The 15,425-nt window shown below is 41.1% G+C and overlaps 1 protein-coding gene across 1 annotated transcript; it reads left to right on the forward strand.

Annotated features, from left to right (window-relative positions):
- Positions 1-1,141: 1,141 nt before the first annotated feature.
- Positions 1,142-14,424, forward strand: igfbp2a (insulin-like growth factor binding protein 2a). Its single transcript, XM_041031900.1, has 4 exons — positions 1,142-1,581; positions 11,676-11,857; positions 13,128-13,268; positions 13,677-14,424. The coding sequence occupies exons 1-4, from the start codon at positions 1,182-1,184 to the stop codon at positions 13,833-13,835; spliced, it is 882 nt and encodes a 293-aa protein (XP_040887834.1). The 5' UTR covers positions 1,142-1,181; the 3' UTR covers positions 13,836-14,424.
- Positions 14,425-15,425: the final 1,001 nt, after the last annotated feature.

Raw genomic sequence — 15,425 nt, forward strand, 5'->3', positions numbered from 1 at the left:
GCACGACACCTCAAGGCTTGGCCTCACCGATCGATAGGAAACATTGCTGTATACGTGCACAGTAGCATTACTGTACACAGGCATATAAGTTGGTAGCAGCTACTGACTTTTAATTGAGTGTCAATGGACATGTGAGCCACAGCGGGGAGGTCTTTCCATGCAAGGAATGCTGTGCACATAGTCCTTTTGTTTGTTTGTTTGTTTATTTATGCATTCTGGGAGCTGGGTCAGGCTGTGCTGATTGAAACAAACAGGCCACAGTATGTATAGTAATACAGAGTCTTCCAACCATGGAGCTATAATTCACTAGGCTGTTTTTAAAGCACAAGTTCAAGTTTCACATCTTCTTCTTTTTTTTTTTTTTTAATGAATGCTGTTTTATATTTGAGAAAGCAGTTTTATTTACAATCACCTCTTGGATGCTCTATTTCCCTTGATGTTGCCATGAAGAGTTCAGGGGTCAGCTGGGGAGTAGCTGCACAGTTTGCTTAGAGGGAAATTAAAACATAGTTTTTATGATAATTCAGAATGTTTTCTTATCTTATGACGATGATGTTATTGTTGATGGGACAAGCAAAGGACTTTCAAAGGACAAGCAAGAGAAGTCTGTTCAGGTAAATATATACTGTGATTTTCCATAAATACAACTCGTTAACAGTGGGTTAACAGTGACATAGACCTATTACACAACCATAAGTTCTGCCCTTATTATATGTGATGAAGAGTGAGTTCTTTTGTTAAAATGTGGTGAAATCTAGAAACCTATTCTCATGAAGGTCAGAAAGTGGAAAGCTATTAACACTGCAGTAAGCAGGGGGTCTGGTACTGCCTGTCAAATCAGCATTCTCAGAACTTCAGATGCATTCAGTCAAACTTTTAAAACCTTTATCCTCATTCTGGGTCATACAGCCCCCCTGAAGCAGAACATAAAGAGATGGGAACAGTTTTATCTTTACTCACGTATTCTGTGAAATTTCCTGCCAATATTTTTAGAAAGCTAAAAGATGACATTTGAACTAAATCCTTTGTCCTCCTATTTCCCCAAATTAACACCCATACATGGCCCCGAGAGCAAATCTGGGAATTTGTAGGACCCAGCAGACCTCCCAGCCCCCCGGCTTCACCTGTTCGCATACACATTTCTTCCCCTTTTTTCACTTGGGATTGCCTTCCATCGCCCCATGATAGTGCCCAAAAACCTCATGCCTATAACAATGCTGTCGTACGTAGGCTGCAGCTTGCTGATCCTCTCCGCGTCTCTCGCCGGTGCCTCCCTGGCCGAGATCGTGTTCCGCTGCCCGGGCTGCACCGCGGAGCGCCAGGCGCTGTGCCCAAAGCTCACCGAGGCTTGCGCGGAGATAGTGCGCGAACCGGGCTGCGGGTGCTGCCCCGTGTGCGCCCGGCAAGAGGGCGAGATGTGCGGCGTGTACACCCCGAGGTGTTCCACCGGTCTGCGATGCTACCCGACGCCCGACTCGGAGCTTCCCTTGGAGCAACTGGTGCAGGGCCAGGGGCAGTGCCGGCGCAAAGTGGACACCGAGACGACCACTTACGTCCAGGAGCACCGGGAGCAAACAAGCGGTCAGTCGGTTTACTGGAAACCTGATTTTCTTCTATCAATTTTTAATGACACTGTCTAGACTGCAGCCTGAGGAATAGTGTAGAAATATTGCATTGTCATGAAGGCTGAGCCCAAATCTGTGGAAAGTAGGGACTGTTACTCAATAGTGAAGTTCTAGTGACCATTTTGCACTTTAGTGGATGATGTTCCTAAAATATTTTCATGATGTTACATATAGTTTCGCTTTAATGTCTGCAGACCATCCTTTGGCCGTTCATTGGAGAATTATAAGCCCTTTGCTATCAGGATTTACTTACATACTTGAAATAATCTAGAAGTTTGAAATGCAAGCAGTCACTGAGGTGTGCAATTTCTCAGCTTCAAGTACAGATATGACCTATTTTAAGTTTGTTGCATGAGATATTCTTGCGCTCCCGTTAAACTCTGTGCTGCATAGACCTGTTTAAAGTGTTGTGAATCATCCTGGTGTGCATGGGGTGAGAGAAACAAAAGGAACAAATTAACCTCAGCTATGCTCCAAACAGCTGGCCCTCCAGTCTTTCCCAATATCCCCCCAAAAATCTGCCTTTAAAACACTGTTACAGAGAAGAGAGGTAGTGGCCTGCAAAAATTCCCAGAAGTTGTACTCGGTGGGATGGACACAGAAAACATCATAGTATTGATGTTGACATTTCCACAGGGGAGTGGAGAGAAAGAAACGGAGAGAGACAGCAGGAGGAATGCTGCATTGATTGGAAACATGGACTTTAGGCTTTGACCAGAAGTAACTATAAACTGCTGTTGACAGTGACTACATTAACTGGGCTGTCTACCTGGAAAATGAGTAGGATGTATGTGCGGGAGGATCACAATGAAGCTTCGTGCGGCCTGGAGCCAGCAAGGCTCATGTGGTTTGTGTTTAAACGAAGACAGGTCACAGTGAAGAAGAAAAGTAAACAGCCTCATTAATTGGCTGATTTTGAGGCTGCAAACGCACACAGTCAATGAGTGTCCAGTGGAGCCAGCCGGGGTGTGATTTCTACTCATTTCCAAATCCATGCTTTGTCAGAGTTTACCTCCAGACTGACACGTGTTTATTTTGGCACTGAACTCCTGGCACGTAGAGAAACTACCGGAGACGGCATTCAGAGTAACCCTGTTCTCTGTGAGGACTCTCTAGCATACTGACAAAAGGTCAGAAATGCTTCATGACACATTTAAGATTTAATAATAAGCCACGATAATGACTTAATTCCACATTTATGTAACCTTATGCAGCAAGGTTCATTTCTGTAGCCCTTCTCAAATAATAAGAGACAAGGAATAAAACAGGCATGAACTGCTGAGTTATATAAGAGCAAAACAAGAGAAGAAAACACATGAACGCATCATGTAAAGGCTTGTTTGCAAGTAGGCAATTTGTTAGATGTCACTGATTTTTTTTTTCCTCGGGTTTGGGTCAGGCTGTGCTGCAGCTTGCAAGTTGAAAGGTCTGAGACGTAGTTAGATGTGTCCAAAAACAGTAAAAGCTTTGAAATTGGCTCTAAAAGCTGAATGCGGAGTTGTTTTGGATAAAAGCCTCGCTGCTGCAGATGGAAGAGTGATTTCTGACAAAGACAGAGGTAAAGAGTGTTACAGTGAGTGGTCTAAGAGAAGTGCACAGCTTTCTCCAAGTCAAAAGAAATGAAAAAAAATATATATTTTTCATCAAAAAGAGAAGGAATAGGCCTCAGACCTTTCTTCTTCTATGATCAAAACTGAGATTACTTTCAAAATTCGCTCTTAGATTACTACTGTCAGCCTCAAAATACGTTGATAGGCTGCCAGTTAACTTCGGCTCTCTTCAAGCCCTTTGGTCTTTGTTACAAGACATGATAAAGTTACTTTTGGTGTTATAGATGGTTACTGTCAGTCTCCTGTTTTCATTTGGCCCAGTTCGAGACTCCACAGACTTGATTTCCTGTAATAAATTCTTCTCAGATACACAGCAAAAAAGAGGAAGTAATGAAATCCCTGATAGAAATCAGCTCACAAGCTCTTTTGAAAGATTGAGAGCAAATTTTAACGTTCTGGCTACTATCACTGCATCTCCTTTGGTCCAGGAATTAATCTGTAAATTAGAGAAAAAGGCTGATTACAATACAATAATAAAGTGGCTGCATTTAGTTAATCAGGGGGAGCAGTGTCTCTTAAGCTGATTTGACACCCTGGGCAAAGAATCGTGTTTTTCAGATATTTTAAAACCAATCCCTTATCAGTTTAACATGTGAACCTCTAACAAGGATCACAGAGGAAATGGCACCACGTCTTGTCAGAGATTTACAGAGCAAGAATTGATCTGATCGGGATTATGCCGAGTTGCACTGACAGCAGCAGTTGAGTCTCAGGTCTGATCTCCTGGATCGGCACAACAGCTAACAGCAAAGGGGTCAAAGGTCAGAGCCAGTATTCCTTTGACCCTAGAATGATCATGCAAGAGACCTAGAAGAAGTAAGTGAATTTAAAGAGAGGAGCCTTTTGAAGGAAACAGATTAGTCAGAGGAGCGAAACGCAGGAGAGTGAAGGGGGGACTACAAACGTGAGAAGGAGGCAAACTCTTTTGAATTTCTGATATTTGGATTCAGCCCATAACTTCTGATTAGACTCAAGAGAGAAATGGTACATATGAAAATAATATAGCAACTTTTTTTTTTGTTTGAATACAGTGAATCAGTGCTTATAAAACATAAAACCAAAAATGAAGAAAATCTCTAAATTACTGTTAAAAATACAGTGATGCTGTAATAAAGTGGAGCAATGAACTAATTTAGTCTTTTGTCTATTTTTAATGAAAATGTGATTGGATGAAATCCACTGGCAACATCGTGGCTCATTTTCTTCTCTGGTTGAGACCACAGGGAGTTTTTGTTCACTGTTTTAAATTCTCGAAACACCTAATTACAACATATTAGTAATTCAGTAATTAAGTGACAGATATTGCTTCATAAATCTCTTGGAAATGGCCTCCCCGGAGTTTATAGAACTATTTCGAAATGTCTTAGCTCAGCAGGAGGTATATGAGGCTGGGGCCACAGTGAAAATTCACTCATGATAGACTCGCATCCAAATTTGTTGTATCATTATTAAGTTCTTTGACAGAAAGTTTAAGGACATTAACTTTTATAAGATTGGTTTCAGTGAATTGTGTGTTAAAAGAAGGGCTGCAACGAACAGATATTTTCTTTTATTAATTGTTTTTTCTATAAAATGTTAAAACTGCCTGCTATAATTTCCCACAGTCCAAGCCGATGTCTCCAGATACATTATTTTGTCCAACCTACAGTCTTAAACTGAAAGATACTCAGTTCACAATCATACGTGACAAAGAAAAGCATGAAATCCTCACATTTGTGGAGCTCGGACCAACAAATCATTTGGCATTTTAAAAGATGACTAAAAGGAATATTAAATTTTCAAAATATTGAAGATTAACTTTATATCAACCGACTAATTGCTGCAGTTCTAACTTTTAGTTTATTGTGTTCCGAAATAGCTCTGATTGCACCTTGAATGTTATGTTTCAGGAGATGTTACTGTGACTCTAATTCATCCTGTGTTTCTTTGGTGCCCAGATGCAGCTTAAAATTACGCATGGGACCACGCAGACATGTGGATCCACTGATTTCAGCTGATTATCTGAATTGAAAACATGGAAATATGAAATTGCACTTGGTTAGGCTGAAGAGAAAAACCAATACCAAATCCTGTGTGCTCTCACCCCCCACCACCCTCCTTCCTTGTGCCTTAAGCATCTCTGGTCTGTTAGTTTGTGTGTGCTGCATGAGTGATTGTCTGCAGGCAAGCACACGGAGAATTTGAGAACATACACATGCTTTCATTAATATAACCTGAAAAAACTATATTTGCATTTACAGCCCTACCACACAGAGAGGAGAATTATCTTAATTCTGTGCCAGAAGTTTCTCAAATTCATTTCATATATCAAAAAATAAATGAGTACAGACAGCATTTAATGTTTATACCAAAGCCACTGAGACATGTTGAAACAACAGACTAACTGAAGGGCAACATGTTGGTACATCTTTCCCACTCTCTGGTCCTGGTTTCAATATTTCTGTCAGGTGTTTGCATGCTGTAATCCCATTTGTTTTCACAAGTGTTTTCATAAACAAGCAACTTAATATCTACAAGTTTTCACAGAGAGTGTAGAGTATCCTGGCATGGATTCAGCCAGATGGAAATTTGATGGGGAAAAGCCAGGAATGATTGTTGGGAAATTGAGGCCATGAGGATTAATAAAAGATCTTACATTTCAAATAGAAATCACTGGGACTTCTCTGTGATGTGGTGAAAATAGGAGGATGAAATGAGGTATACCCTCTCAGAGTAATTGTAGTGTTCAGTAAATAAGAGCCAGATATAAACCCCACTGATTAAAATGAGTAATTCCAAGATTTTAACGATATAATAAAGATAAAATCTCAAAAAGTATATTTTTATTTCAATTTCAGACTTTTTCTAATAACAGAAAGATTTCATGTTTCATTTTTTTGAGCTGAAATGCCCATATTTGAAACGTCTCCCTCTTCAAAACTAACACACACACACAAGTTTCCCACTACCCTCTCTGTTTATGCACAGTATCACTTGATATTCTGTTCCCACAGAAACCTGGACCCAAATAAAGGTTCCTTTAATCAGATTGGATGGGCGTTTAGTTGTTTTGACTGGGATCATACCATGTATGACCTCAAAAGGGAGCAAGTTGATTGTCGACGCCCAAACAGAGCCCATATTTGGTCGCTTCAATGTCACCTGAATGAGAAAAAGCGAGACGAATGCAATAGTGCCAATTCTTCATTATGAGTTCCTGTTAATTGGTTCCTGTTAGTGTTTATTTTACCCAGCTGTATCCAGAGTGATGGTTTTACATGTTGACAACGAGAAGGAAAAACCTGAAGAAGTTTTGTTGCATTCATGTTGTAAAAGTTATGGAGAGGAAAACTGAGCTGGAGGGGGAAAGGGGGAAAAAACCTCCCGTGCTATCTGGTCGCTGATATAACATTGTTAGCTAACAAGGGGCATTCCTATGTACCTGCGGGGGTGTCCAGACGGAGCCCGGAGGACTGAAATAGCTCCGAGATAATCCCCCTTCCCACCCCACCAGGCTTCTCCAAAAACAGGGGCATTTGTGCCATCTCCCCCCCCTCCAGGCGTCAACTTCACATGTACCCGTGCCAAGAATCTCCTCGTGCCTATTGAGATCCAGAATAACTTCCCACCCTCCTTTTTGTTCAAGGGTGATTTAAGACAATACAAACACTGTCTGAAATGCTACTGACATTGGAGGGGAGTGGGACATAGGGCGATGCAGGGGACAGTTTAATAGTTTCACATGGTGAGGTAAAAAATATCAAATAAAAGAAAATAAATAAAAGGCATATTTGAATGTACATGTTCATATATGTGCATTTATCCAAACAAATAAGGTAATGAGCAAATCACACTCTACTCTTTCCTGTGTTCTCCCCCTAACGACAGAGGGAGGTGTGGGTGGAGGCAAACAATCCCGAGGCTTCTTGAGACTCCGTTCTTGCTCTCACACCCACTTTTTTGGGCATAATGGCACGAGAGGAAGTCATTAGGATTCATCCCATGCGAATGATGAATGTCTGTACAACATTCTGTGATATTTCACAGCAAAAATTTAAACTGTAACTTGCTGGTGACGCTACAGGACAACCGAGGACCCCACGAATGGCTAGTTTAGGACCCCTGCAATTGCCCCAGAGTTCACCCAGCGGTGCTGGTAGTGAGCGAGTTGCCTGGTCTTGGATGCCGCAGTGTGTACGTACGTGCTAGAGCCTGTCCAAAGCCTGCTTGTAGATGACTGTTGCGGGCCAGAAAGCCTGGAAGGTAAACACATCTGCACTCTGCTGAGTTTGTGTGTCGTCGAAAACAGTCCCACTAGGCCTTGTAATGGATGATGGACTGCAGCTACTCTACGCAGTGCCTTTCATAAACGTCTTAAGTGACTCATGACCTATTTCACACTTCAGAGGTGTGTCAACAAGCATATTGAGAAGATAGACGTGTTTCTTTTCATTTTTACTGATTTCTACATTCCTGCATTTAAAGGGATAGTTCACTAGTTACTGGATGTCAAAATGAGCATATAAACAGTAGAACTTCTATAGATAGAAAAAAAGGCATTAAAAATGTTGATTTTACATTTATAAAATTGCTATTTCCATTTTCAACAAAGAAACAAAATGGTATTGATTTTCAACTCCACCTAATGTTTACATGCATATTTGTTAAAAGTTGTTCAAGGCTAACCAGATTGAATATATCCATACTGCACATGCATAATTTATAGCTGAAACACACGAGCTTAGAGGAGCTGCTCCATTTATACCCAAGTAAATATTCATACAGTTTTCATTTTATTATATTAAATTTTATATGTTGAAGGAAGGAAAGGCAAGACCTGAGTCTTAGCGTTTGAAGTTGACTTTCCTACTTTGGAGAGAAGCCGCCTCTTGAAGCCATCGGCATCCACTAACTTTTGAAAGCTAAGCTAATGAGCCAGCAGCCCCTCACGCTGGTGCAACATAACGAAGACATCACACTCATACGTTTGTCTGACAACGAAACAGGGGTCTATTTGTATCCATGGAAACACGACGGAGCGAGAATGCTGGTGTGCTTGGATCTTTCCTTTTCCAGCCTTTCCAATCCCCACGACCCGGCCAAGTCTGCCATTTGCTCAGTTGACCAGAATCTGGACAATCAGACATGACCCTTCTGGCCTACGTGCCATCTGGGAATTCGACATGGATCAGATATAGAAAGGCAGCCTCTCAGGCCATTGTGTGAGGATTAATTCAAGCAGTAGACTGGACAGTAGGCCTACTGCTCTGTTGATACTGCTGATCCCCAGCCCACCGCTGTGGAACGGCTTGTACTGCAGAGGCCTAGTGCCCCCTAAAAGTGGGGTCCTGACCCTCTGTGTTTGTGTGTGTGCGTGTACATTCAAGTGGGAGATCGCTGTTTTCTTGCTTTAGGAATTGTCCGTTTGTGTCTATGTGTGCGCTCAGGCTGTGTCTTTGAGCGAACATCTCAGGTTTCCTCAGAAGAGAGGGAGTGATGGTTTTGCGCTTGGATACTGTGGGGATTATGTAAGACAGCAAAACAAAAGTCACCCCAGCTGCCAATATTCCTGAGTGTGTTGTGTGTTTATCTGCGCAACTTGCGCACACACATGCTCACACACACCTGATTTCAGTTGACTTTTGCCCCTTTTAGCGAGAAGAAACTCAGCCTTCAAAGACAAGCCAGAGAGAACACGGTGGAGCGTCATAGGGGGAACTGAAGTCCAACAACACCAGATCTATCTGATGGCAAAAGGCGCCAGCACCTTGTTATTGCTTCGTTTGGAATTTCCTTTCTCCCGTTCTCTCTTAGGCCTTTTGTAATCATATTCTACAACCGGATGTCAAATTTACCTCTTGCAGAGCGCAGAGAATACCTCTCCAGTCCACCACCACCACCAGTAACACACACTCGCTTTCATTCTCTGTCCTACAAATACCTTTCCACAAGTCTGCACGTTACAGCTTGGCCCTTGCATAACTGTGAACTATCCACTTACTGGCCGATTATTTGACCTTCTCTACTGTCTGAGCTTATTTCCCTTCTTTCCCTCAGGTGTCAAGTGAAGTCTTGCATAGGTGAAATAATGCTCCCCTGCAAAAACTGTGGAAATAATAAGTCTCTTAGCACTTATATTCACTATTTGAAACATTATTGTCAGTAGTTTATTGGATCGTGTTGCTTTCTGAGGAATTTTCTTCATTTATCATTTTTTCATGTGAAGTCAGCCGGTGTGGAGTGACACTCCTCTTCCACTCCCTCCCCATCAACCCTAAACCCCAAAGTATTCTCTGTTGTCAGAAACAACATGTTGGGTTGGACCTGATGGCCTCTCACATTGCTTGCTCCATCTGTTTGAAGAGAGGGTTTTTTTTTTGTTTTTTTTTTAGGTTGATGTTTAACAAGACTCCAAGGAGAGAGGAGTCAGTCAAAGTCAGTGAAAACTGCCTGGAGGAAACACTGGATGGCCGCAGGGACTCAGCTATTTTGACACGATGATTTTAATGATAGAAACATGACATGCAATTTATTTATTGCTGGTGAAAAGCGGTGTAAAGTTTACTGGATGACTTTATCTGAATTCTTTGTTGTTTAAGTTTTATTCCCAAAGATTTAAATCGGTGGACAGCTTTGGGTCTGTGTGTTGGCCACTTTGTTCACAACTTTGGTCCAGACTGCAATCTAACTGTTAGTTGGATTGCATGAAATTTTGCACAGACACTCATGATCTTAAGTCTTGTTAACTGATGAACTGTGTATTTGGCAGCCTACGCGCAGAATTCCACATCATAACATCCGATCGAAGAGTTCATAGCCTGCTAGTAAATGTCATTTAGATTAGAGGTCTTCAGAGGACCAAATAATTTCTGGCCTGTTTAAGTCATTGCCACCTGCACTTCACAGTTCACATTCATTGTTTTGGATCAAAAAACACATTTTTCAGCTTTGGACATGATGCACCACACGAGTTGACAGGCTGAGTTGGCTTGAATTCACTCAGGTATTAGATATAATGATACACAGATGCTACCTGGACCCTGTTAAACTGAATAAAAATTGGACCCATGAATTCATCATGTAGTTTTCCAAATACACGCGTAAAACTTTAAATATCTGATGATATCAACTGTTCATTTATCGCCACTTTTAAGATCTGCTCATGAAACTGAATCACATAACTAGGGAAAAAAGCAACCATGGAAACCTGACTGTGACTAAAGTTTAGCGGTGGCCAACATTTCTCAGCCCACAAGCTTGTTAACGGAGCTGCATGTGGTTCCTTTGCTCTATGAGAAAGGAAAGGATTCTAGTGACTCATTGATTCACTAGAAATTGTGCTGATGCATTTCAGAGCACTTTAACAGAGGTTTGGAAGCATCGCGGCTTATCAGTGAAAATGTCAGTCGTGACAATGTGGAAAATTGTCTCAAACTCAAGAAATATACTTGCACAAAACTTGAGCCTAAATCAGATAAACAATAGGGGGTGTAAATGCTGGCAACAAAAGCAACGCATGGTTGAGAGATTTGTGCAGTGGAGGTCTTAAATTGTGCCAAAACGAACAGAAAAAGACACAGAGTGAACACCAGCAGAGAAAGAACTGAGCTGAGCTCATGGACCAGCTTTTATCTCCTCCAGGGCCCAGGTGAACGTGATTCAGCTGACGACCTTCCTCATTTTAATTAGGACCTATCAGCAGACACAGTGGGAGTTTTGTTGTCTGTCTCCCTCCTTTCCAAACCCTCTCATGTTTACCTCTCCTCCCTCCCAAGTCTCCTTTTCCCCAGCAAAAAAAAAAACAAAAAACGAATAAGCAAATAAACAAAATGGAGAAAGTTGATTGAATTGCATGAAAACATACACAAAGATCCAACTTACATTAAATAAAACTGTAAATATTCATCAGAGCAAGGTAATTTTTTCTCTGTAGTAATCAAAAAGATGCAGAAGTTGTCATTTTATTCTCCTGGAGGAGCTCAGACTGCAGGGTCAGCGTCACCTCTGCGGCTGGTCGAAGTCCATCTATCCATTTCCACAGACCTTTTTAGCAGAGCAGCCCACACTCTTTGTCACGCTGAAAAATGATCTGTGCAATTCAGAGATTATCTCACCCCACTTCCAGCCTCTAAAAAGCCCAATCCATTACCAAAATGGAATGGCAGGAGGGCAGCGGAGTGGCTTAGTGCACAGAGAGGCGTCCTAAAGAGTCACAGGTTAAGAGCTTTCAGTAGCCAACGTGTCCATCAAAGTGTCCTTGAACAAGAACTGAAGTCCTTTCCTGCCAAATTTCATTTCTACTCTGCAATGTAATCTTGTTGGCAGCACTTTTTTGACTTTATTTATCACAGTGTGATCTGTGCCACTTTTTTTTGACAATTCAGTTTATTGATATAGTTGAAATTTTGGGATCCTTATATTTGGTCTTAATGGATTTCATGTGGTCTCTCCACAACTGCAGGTGAGGCTGTGGAGCCGCTGCCTGAGCAGGGTGTGAGTGAGGTCCCAGCCATCCGGAAGCCAAGTAAAGACACCTCCTGGATGGGACCCAAGGAGAGCGCCGTACGCCAGCACAGGCAGGAGATGAAGACCAAGATGAAGACCAACAAGGTGGAAGAGGTGAAACCTACTCGGCCCAAGCAGGTGAAGAATAGCAGAGCTTCTGTTTTAAAGGAAAACACTAGGGAGTACGAGGCCCAGGAGCCCTAAGAGGGAGACATCTGTCTGATTATTTGCCAGCTTTGTCCACATTTCTAAGAAAGTCATTTATCAGTGATGATTTTTAGTTGAATTTAACTTGAACCAACCTGAAGTACTCAAATACTCAAACAACTGCAGTTACTGTATATGAGATTCCTAAAAGACTGATCACTTTTCATCACACATCATGATGGCAGTCAGCTGAAGTAGACTAATAAATTACTATATTATTGAAGAAAACAATATATAATTCGGCCAGCCTGGAGGATCAGCTCCTCAGATTTCCTAAAAGGAAAAAAAGAGTGCAGTACCGCCTCCCTCTGGTGCAGCAGCTGTTCATGTTTGGATGTGTCCTTGAAAAGTGTTTTATTGCCATATCTGAAGATAGTTTGAAGTGAAGTTAAGTGCATGAAACTGGCAGTGAATAACAGTCGTGCACTTCGAATTCATTTTAAGGCTGAGAAGGAAATACAGTAAAGACCAAATAATAATTTTAAGGGGATTAAAACTGTCATGGCACAAAGAAAAGGTTCCTTTTCCACAGTTGTCTTTCTTTCCATTTAACTCTCACACCAACAGCTGCCCTTTAATCAAAAGGCAGATGTTTACTGACCTTAAACAGGCCTACACCTGCTCTGCTCTGCATCCTGGAGCTGGAACTCAGGGGTGAACCCCGGGCATTTCTCAACCAGCATCATGGTATTTTCCATCTGCCATAAAAATCATTTAAAGGTTATTGCTCTACCAGAAACTTTTTTTTTTTTCTTTTGTGTCCCAACAAGACATTTGGCTTCACTGAATTGTGAGTTGAACCCCAGGTCACTGGCAAGAGTTATTATTTATTACTGGCAAGAATATTGATTCATATGCTCATTACAGAAAGCCCTTTAGCTTTCTAGGTTCACTGTGTGTGTGTGTATGTGTGTGTTTATGTGCGTTTTGTGAGATTTTATGTGCTGTGTCAAAAATGTGCCTGTTGCCTTGCAAACACATCATAGTGTTGATGTATCTTGGAATAGTTTTCTGTTGTGTGAACTTTTGAACATGTTTTTATATTATAAAAAGTTATATAAAAGATCAGCTCTTTTTTTTTTTTTTTAAATCATATCCACATAGGCCAGCCACATTTTACCCATGTGTCTCTGACACTCCCAGATGTCGCTATACGGGCCTGTAAACATGACTATTGTTGTTGTTTTTGTGTGTTTTCAAGACTCAGTGTCAGCAGGAGCTCGACCAGGTCCTGGAGCGGATATCCAAGATGCCCTTCAGAGATAACCGAGGTCCCCTGGAAGACCTGTATGCCCTGCACATCCCCAACTGTGACAAGAGGGGGCAGTATAACCTCAAACAGGTGACTCCAGGCATTTTGGGAAAGAGGGTGGTAAGCGGAGAGGGTGTATCCACCTGATAATATGCAAGGGTTTAGAGGATAAAAGGTGGGTAAAGCGTCGCAGTTTTCTCAGCTAAAAACAACGATTCATATGTTTTTTTCCCTTTCAGAGACATTTCACATTTTAAAGTGAATTTATATCATTTTGTTTTCAACTGCATCCTTGATGATGATGAATAATCATTAGTGCAGCATTTGATCTTGTTAAAATGCTTAATAAAGCAACTTATTTAACCTATTGAAATGCTGGTGCTTATAGAAAATTTTCCTGTATATTTTTGCACAAACAACAGCTAACGCCAATCACGAAGACCTAAATGGACAATAAACATGCAGAAATAAACTAAAACACATTAACTTATGTTTCAGTGCAAGATGTCTCTCCACGGTCAGAGGGGCGAATGCTGGTGCGTCAGCCCTCACACCGGACGACCTATCCCATCAGCCCCCACTGTGAGGGGCGACCCCAACTGCAGCCAGTACCTCACAGAGCAGGAGCTGGAGCTCCCTGACATGGCCCAGATGTAGCCTAGTGTGGCATGAAACATGAAAAAAAAATTGTAAAGTACTTGGGAACAAAGAACATCTGAGTAAGCTATATATTACCTTTCTGTGTTTGTGTCTGTAGTTCATTTGACGACAGTGATATTTGAAAACTTAACCACCAAAAAGGATTAAATGATAGATTCCATCTTGCTGAGTAGGATGTAACTGCAGATTACTTTTAGGGGGAGCAGTAAACATAAGACTCCTTCTCGTCATAGATATTCAGTAGACGTCAGCTGGAGTGTCAGTGTCTTCGCTTTACTAATTGTGACTTTGCTCAGATTTGCCTCCATTATCAGTGTTTTGTACTGTACGTGTTGAAAAAAAGAAAAAAACCTTCAACATATTTGGTGTTTTTCGGTGTGTTTTCGTGTCCTAGCTTGCAGACTACTGTTACGCCTCATGCTATACTGTAGGCTTTGAGTACACCTGGCTTTTAATACACAGCATCAAAGATGAAATGTAGTACATGTTGGCAGTAGCGTGCATTAAATGTTCGGCTCTGGGAAGGACATGACTTTAGACTGCCTAGTGATTAACAGATAACGCTATTAAAATGATAATAAATTCAGTCTGTGTCTGTGTCTTTATTTGGAATTTAGAATTAGAAAAAACTAACAATTCTGTGGACTTGGACTTTTTTTCCTGCCCTACAACAAAAGGCAGACAGACAAAGTTAAATCCTGAAAGTGAATAAGCCTGAACAAAGCTGAAAAGAGAGTGAATGTTGGATGTATGTTCATGGGTCTACACAAACAAGACTCTAAATTAATGCTAATGTTACTCTGCATCTGCTGGATGTATAAACTGTCAGTAGCCAAAAAAATCAAATGCACAAACAACTGCAGCTTCAGTATGGGTGGAAACACCTCAGTCAGTGGCATCGCATTAGGTGTTTTGACAGCAGAAACCAGCTGCATCGAATTTCACATGAGTGTCTTTAACACCATCAAGGTCACAGAGATAACTCTCACAAAAAGCACAAGTACTGACTCATCAGTTTATCATGTCGGCAGAGCTTTCACATTTAAGACAAAAGTTTAGAAATGCATTTTTCAGAGTACAGGAACTTTATTTAAATAGTGATTTGTCATTACAAAAAAAAAAGAGTACATCAATTACACGCCTGATAAATATTCCACCATAATGTTCACATTAATCTTTTTTAAAATTGAGATTCTGAAATGTTCAAAGTGTCACTGTGTTGTGTTTACATGTGCTCTAGAATCAACAGCATGAGAGAGGTGTTTTATCAGGAAGAATAGGCTAAGGAGCCCCTGTCAAAGCTCTCCTAATATCACAATATAGTGATTAGACATTATGAATGTCTGAGATTATAAGCGTCATTAACTGAGCATGAAGATTAAAACAACAACAGCAACAACAACAAAAGGATCCTAAGCAAATTTTGAAATATAGAACAAAGATATTTGTCCTCTGTCATCGAACGTTCAGCTGTGCTTGATCCTGATAATCTTTGTGAGCAACCAACTGAAAACCATGAAAACAAAAAAAAATCTTTCAGACCACATCCACACCTGAAACTGCTTTTCTCTTTTGTGCTGGAGCACC

The sequence above is a fragment of the Toxotes jaculatrix genome, chromosome 24 (genome assembly GCF_017976425.1).
Source record: "Toxotes jaculatrix isolate fToxJac2 chromosome 24, fToxJac2.pri, whole genome shotgun sequence".
In the NCBI taxonomy this organism is placed as follows: Eukaryota; Metazoa; Chordata; class Actinopteri; family Toxotidae; genus Toxotes; species Toxotes jaculatrix.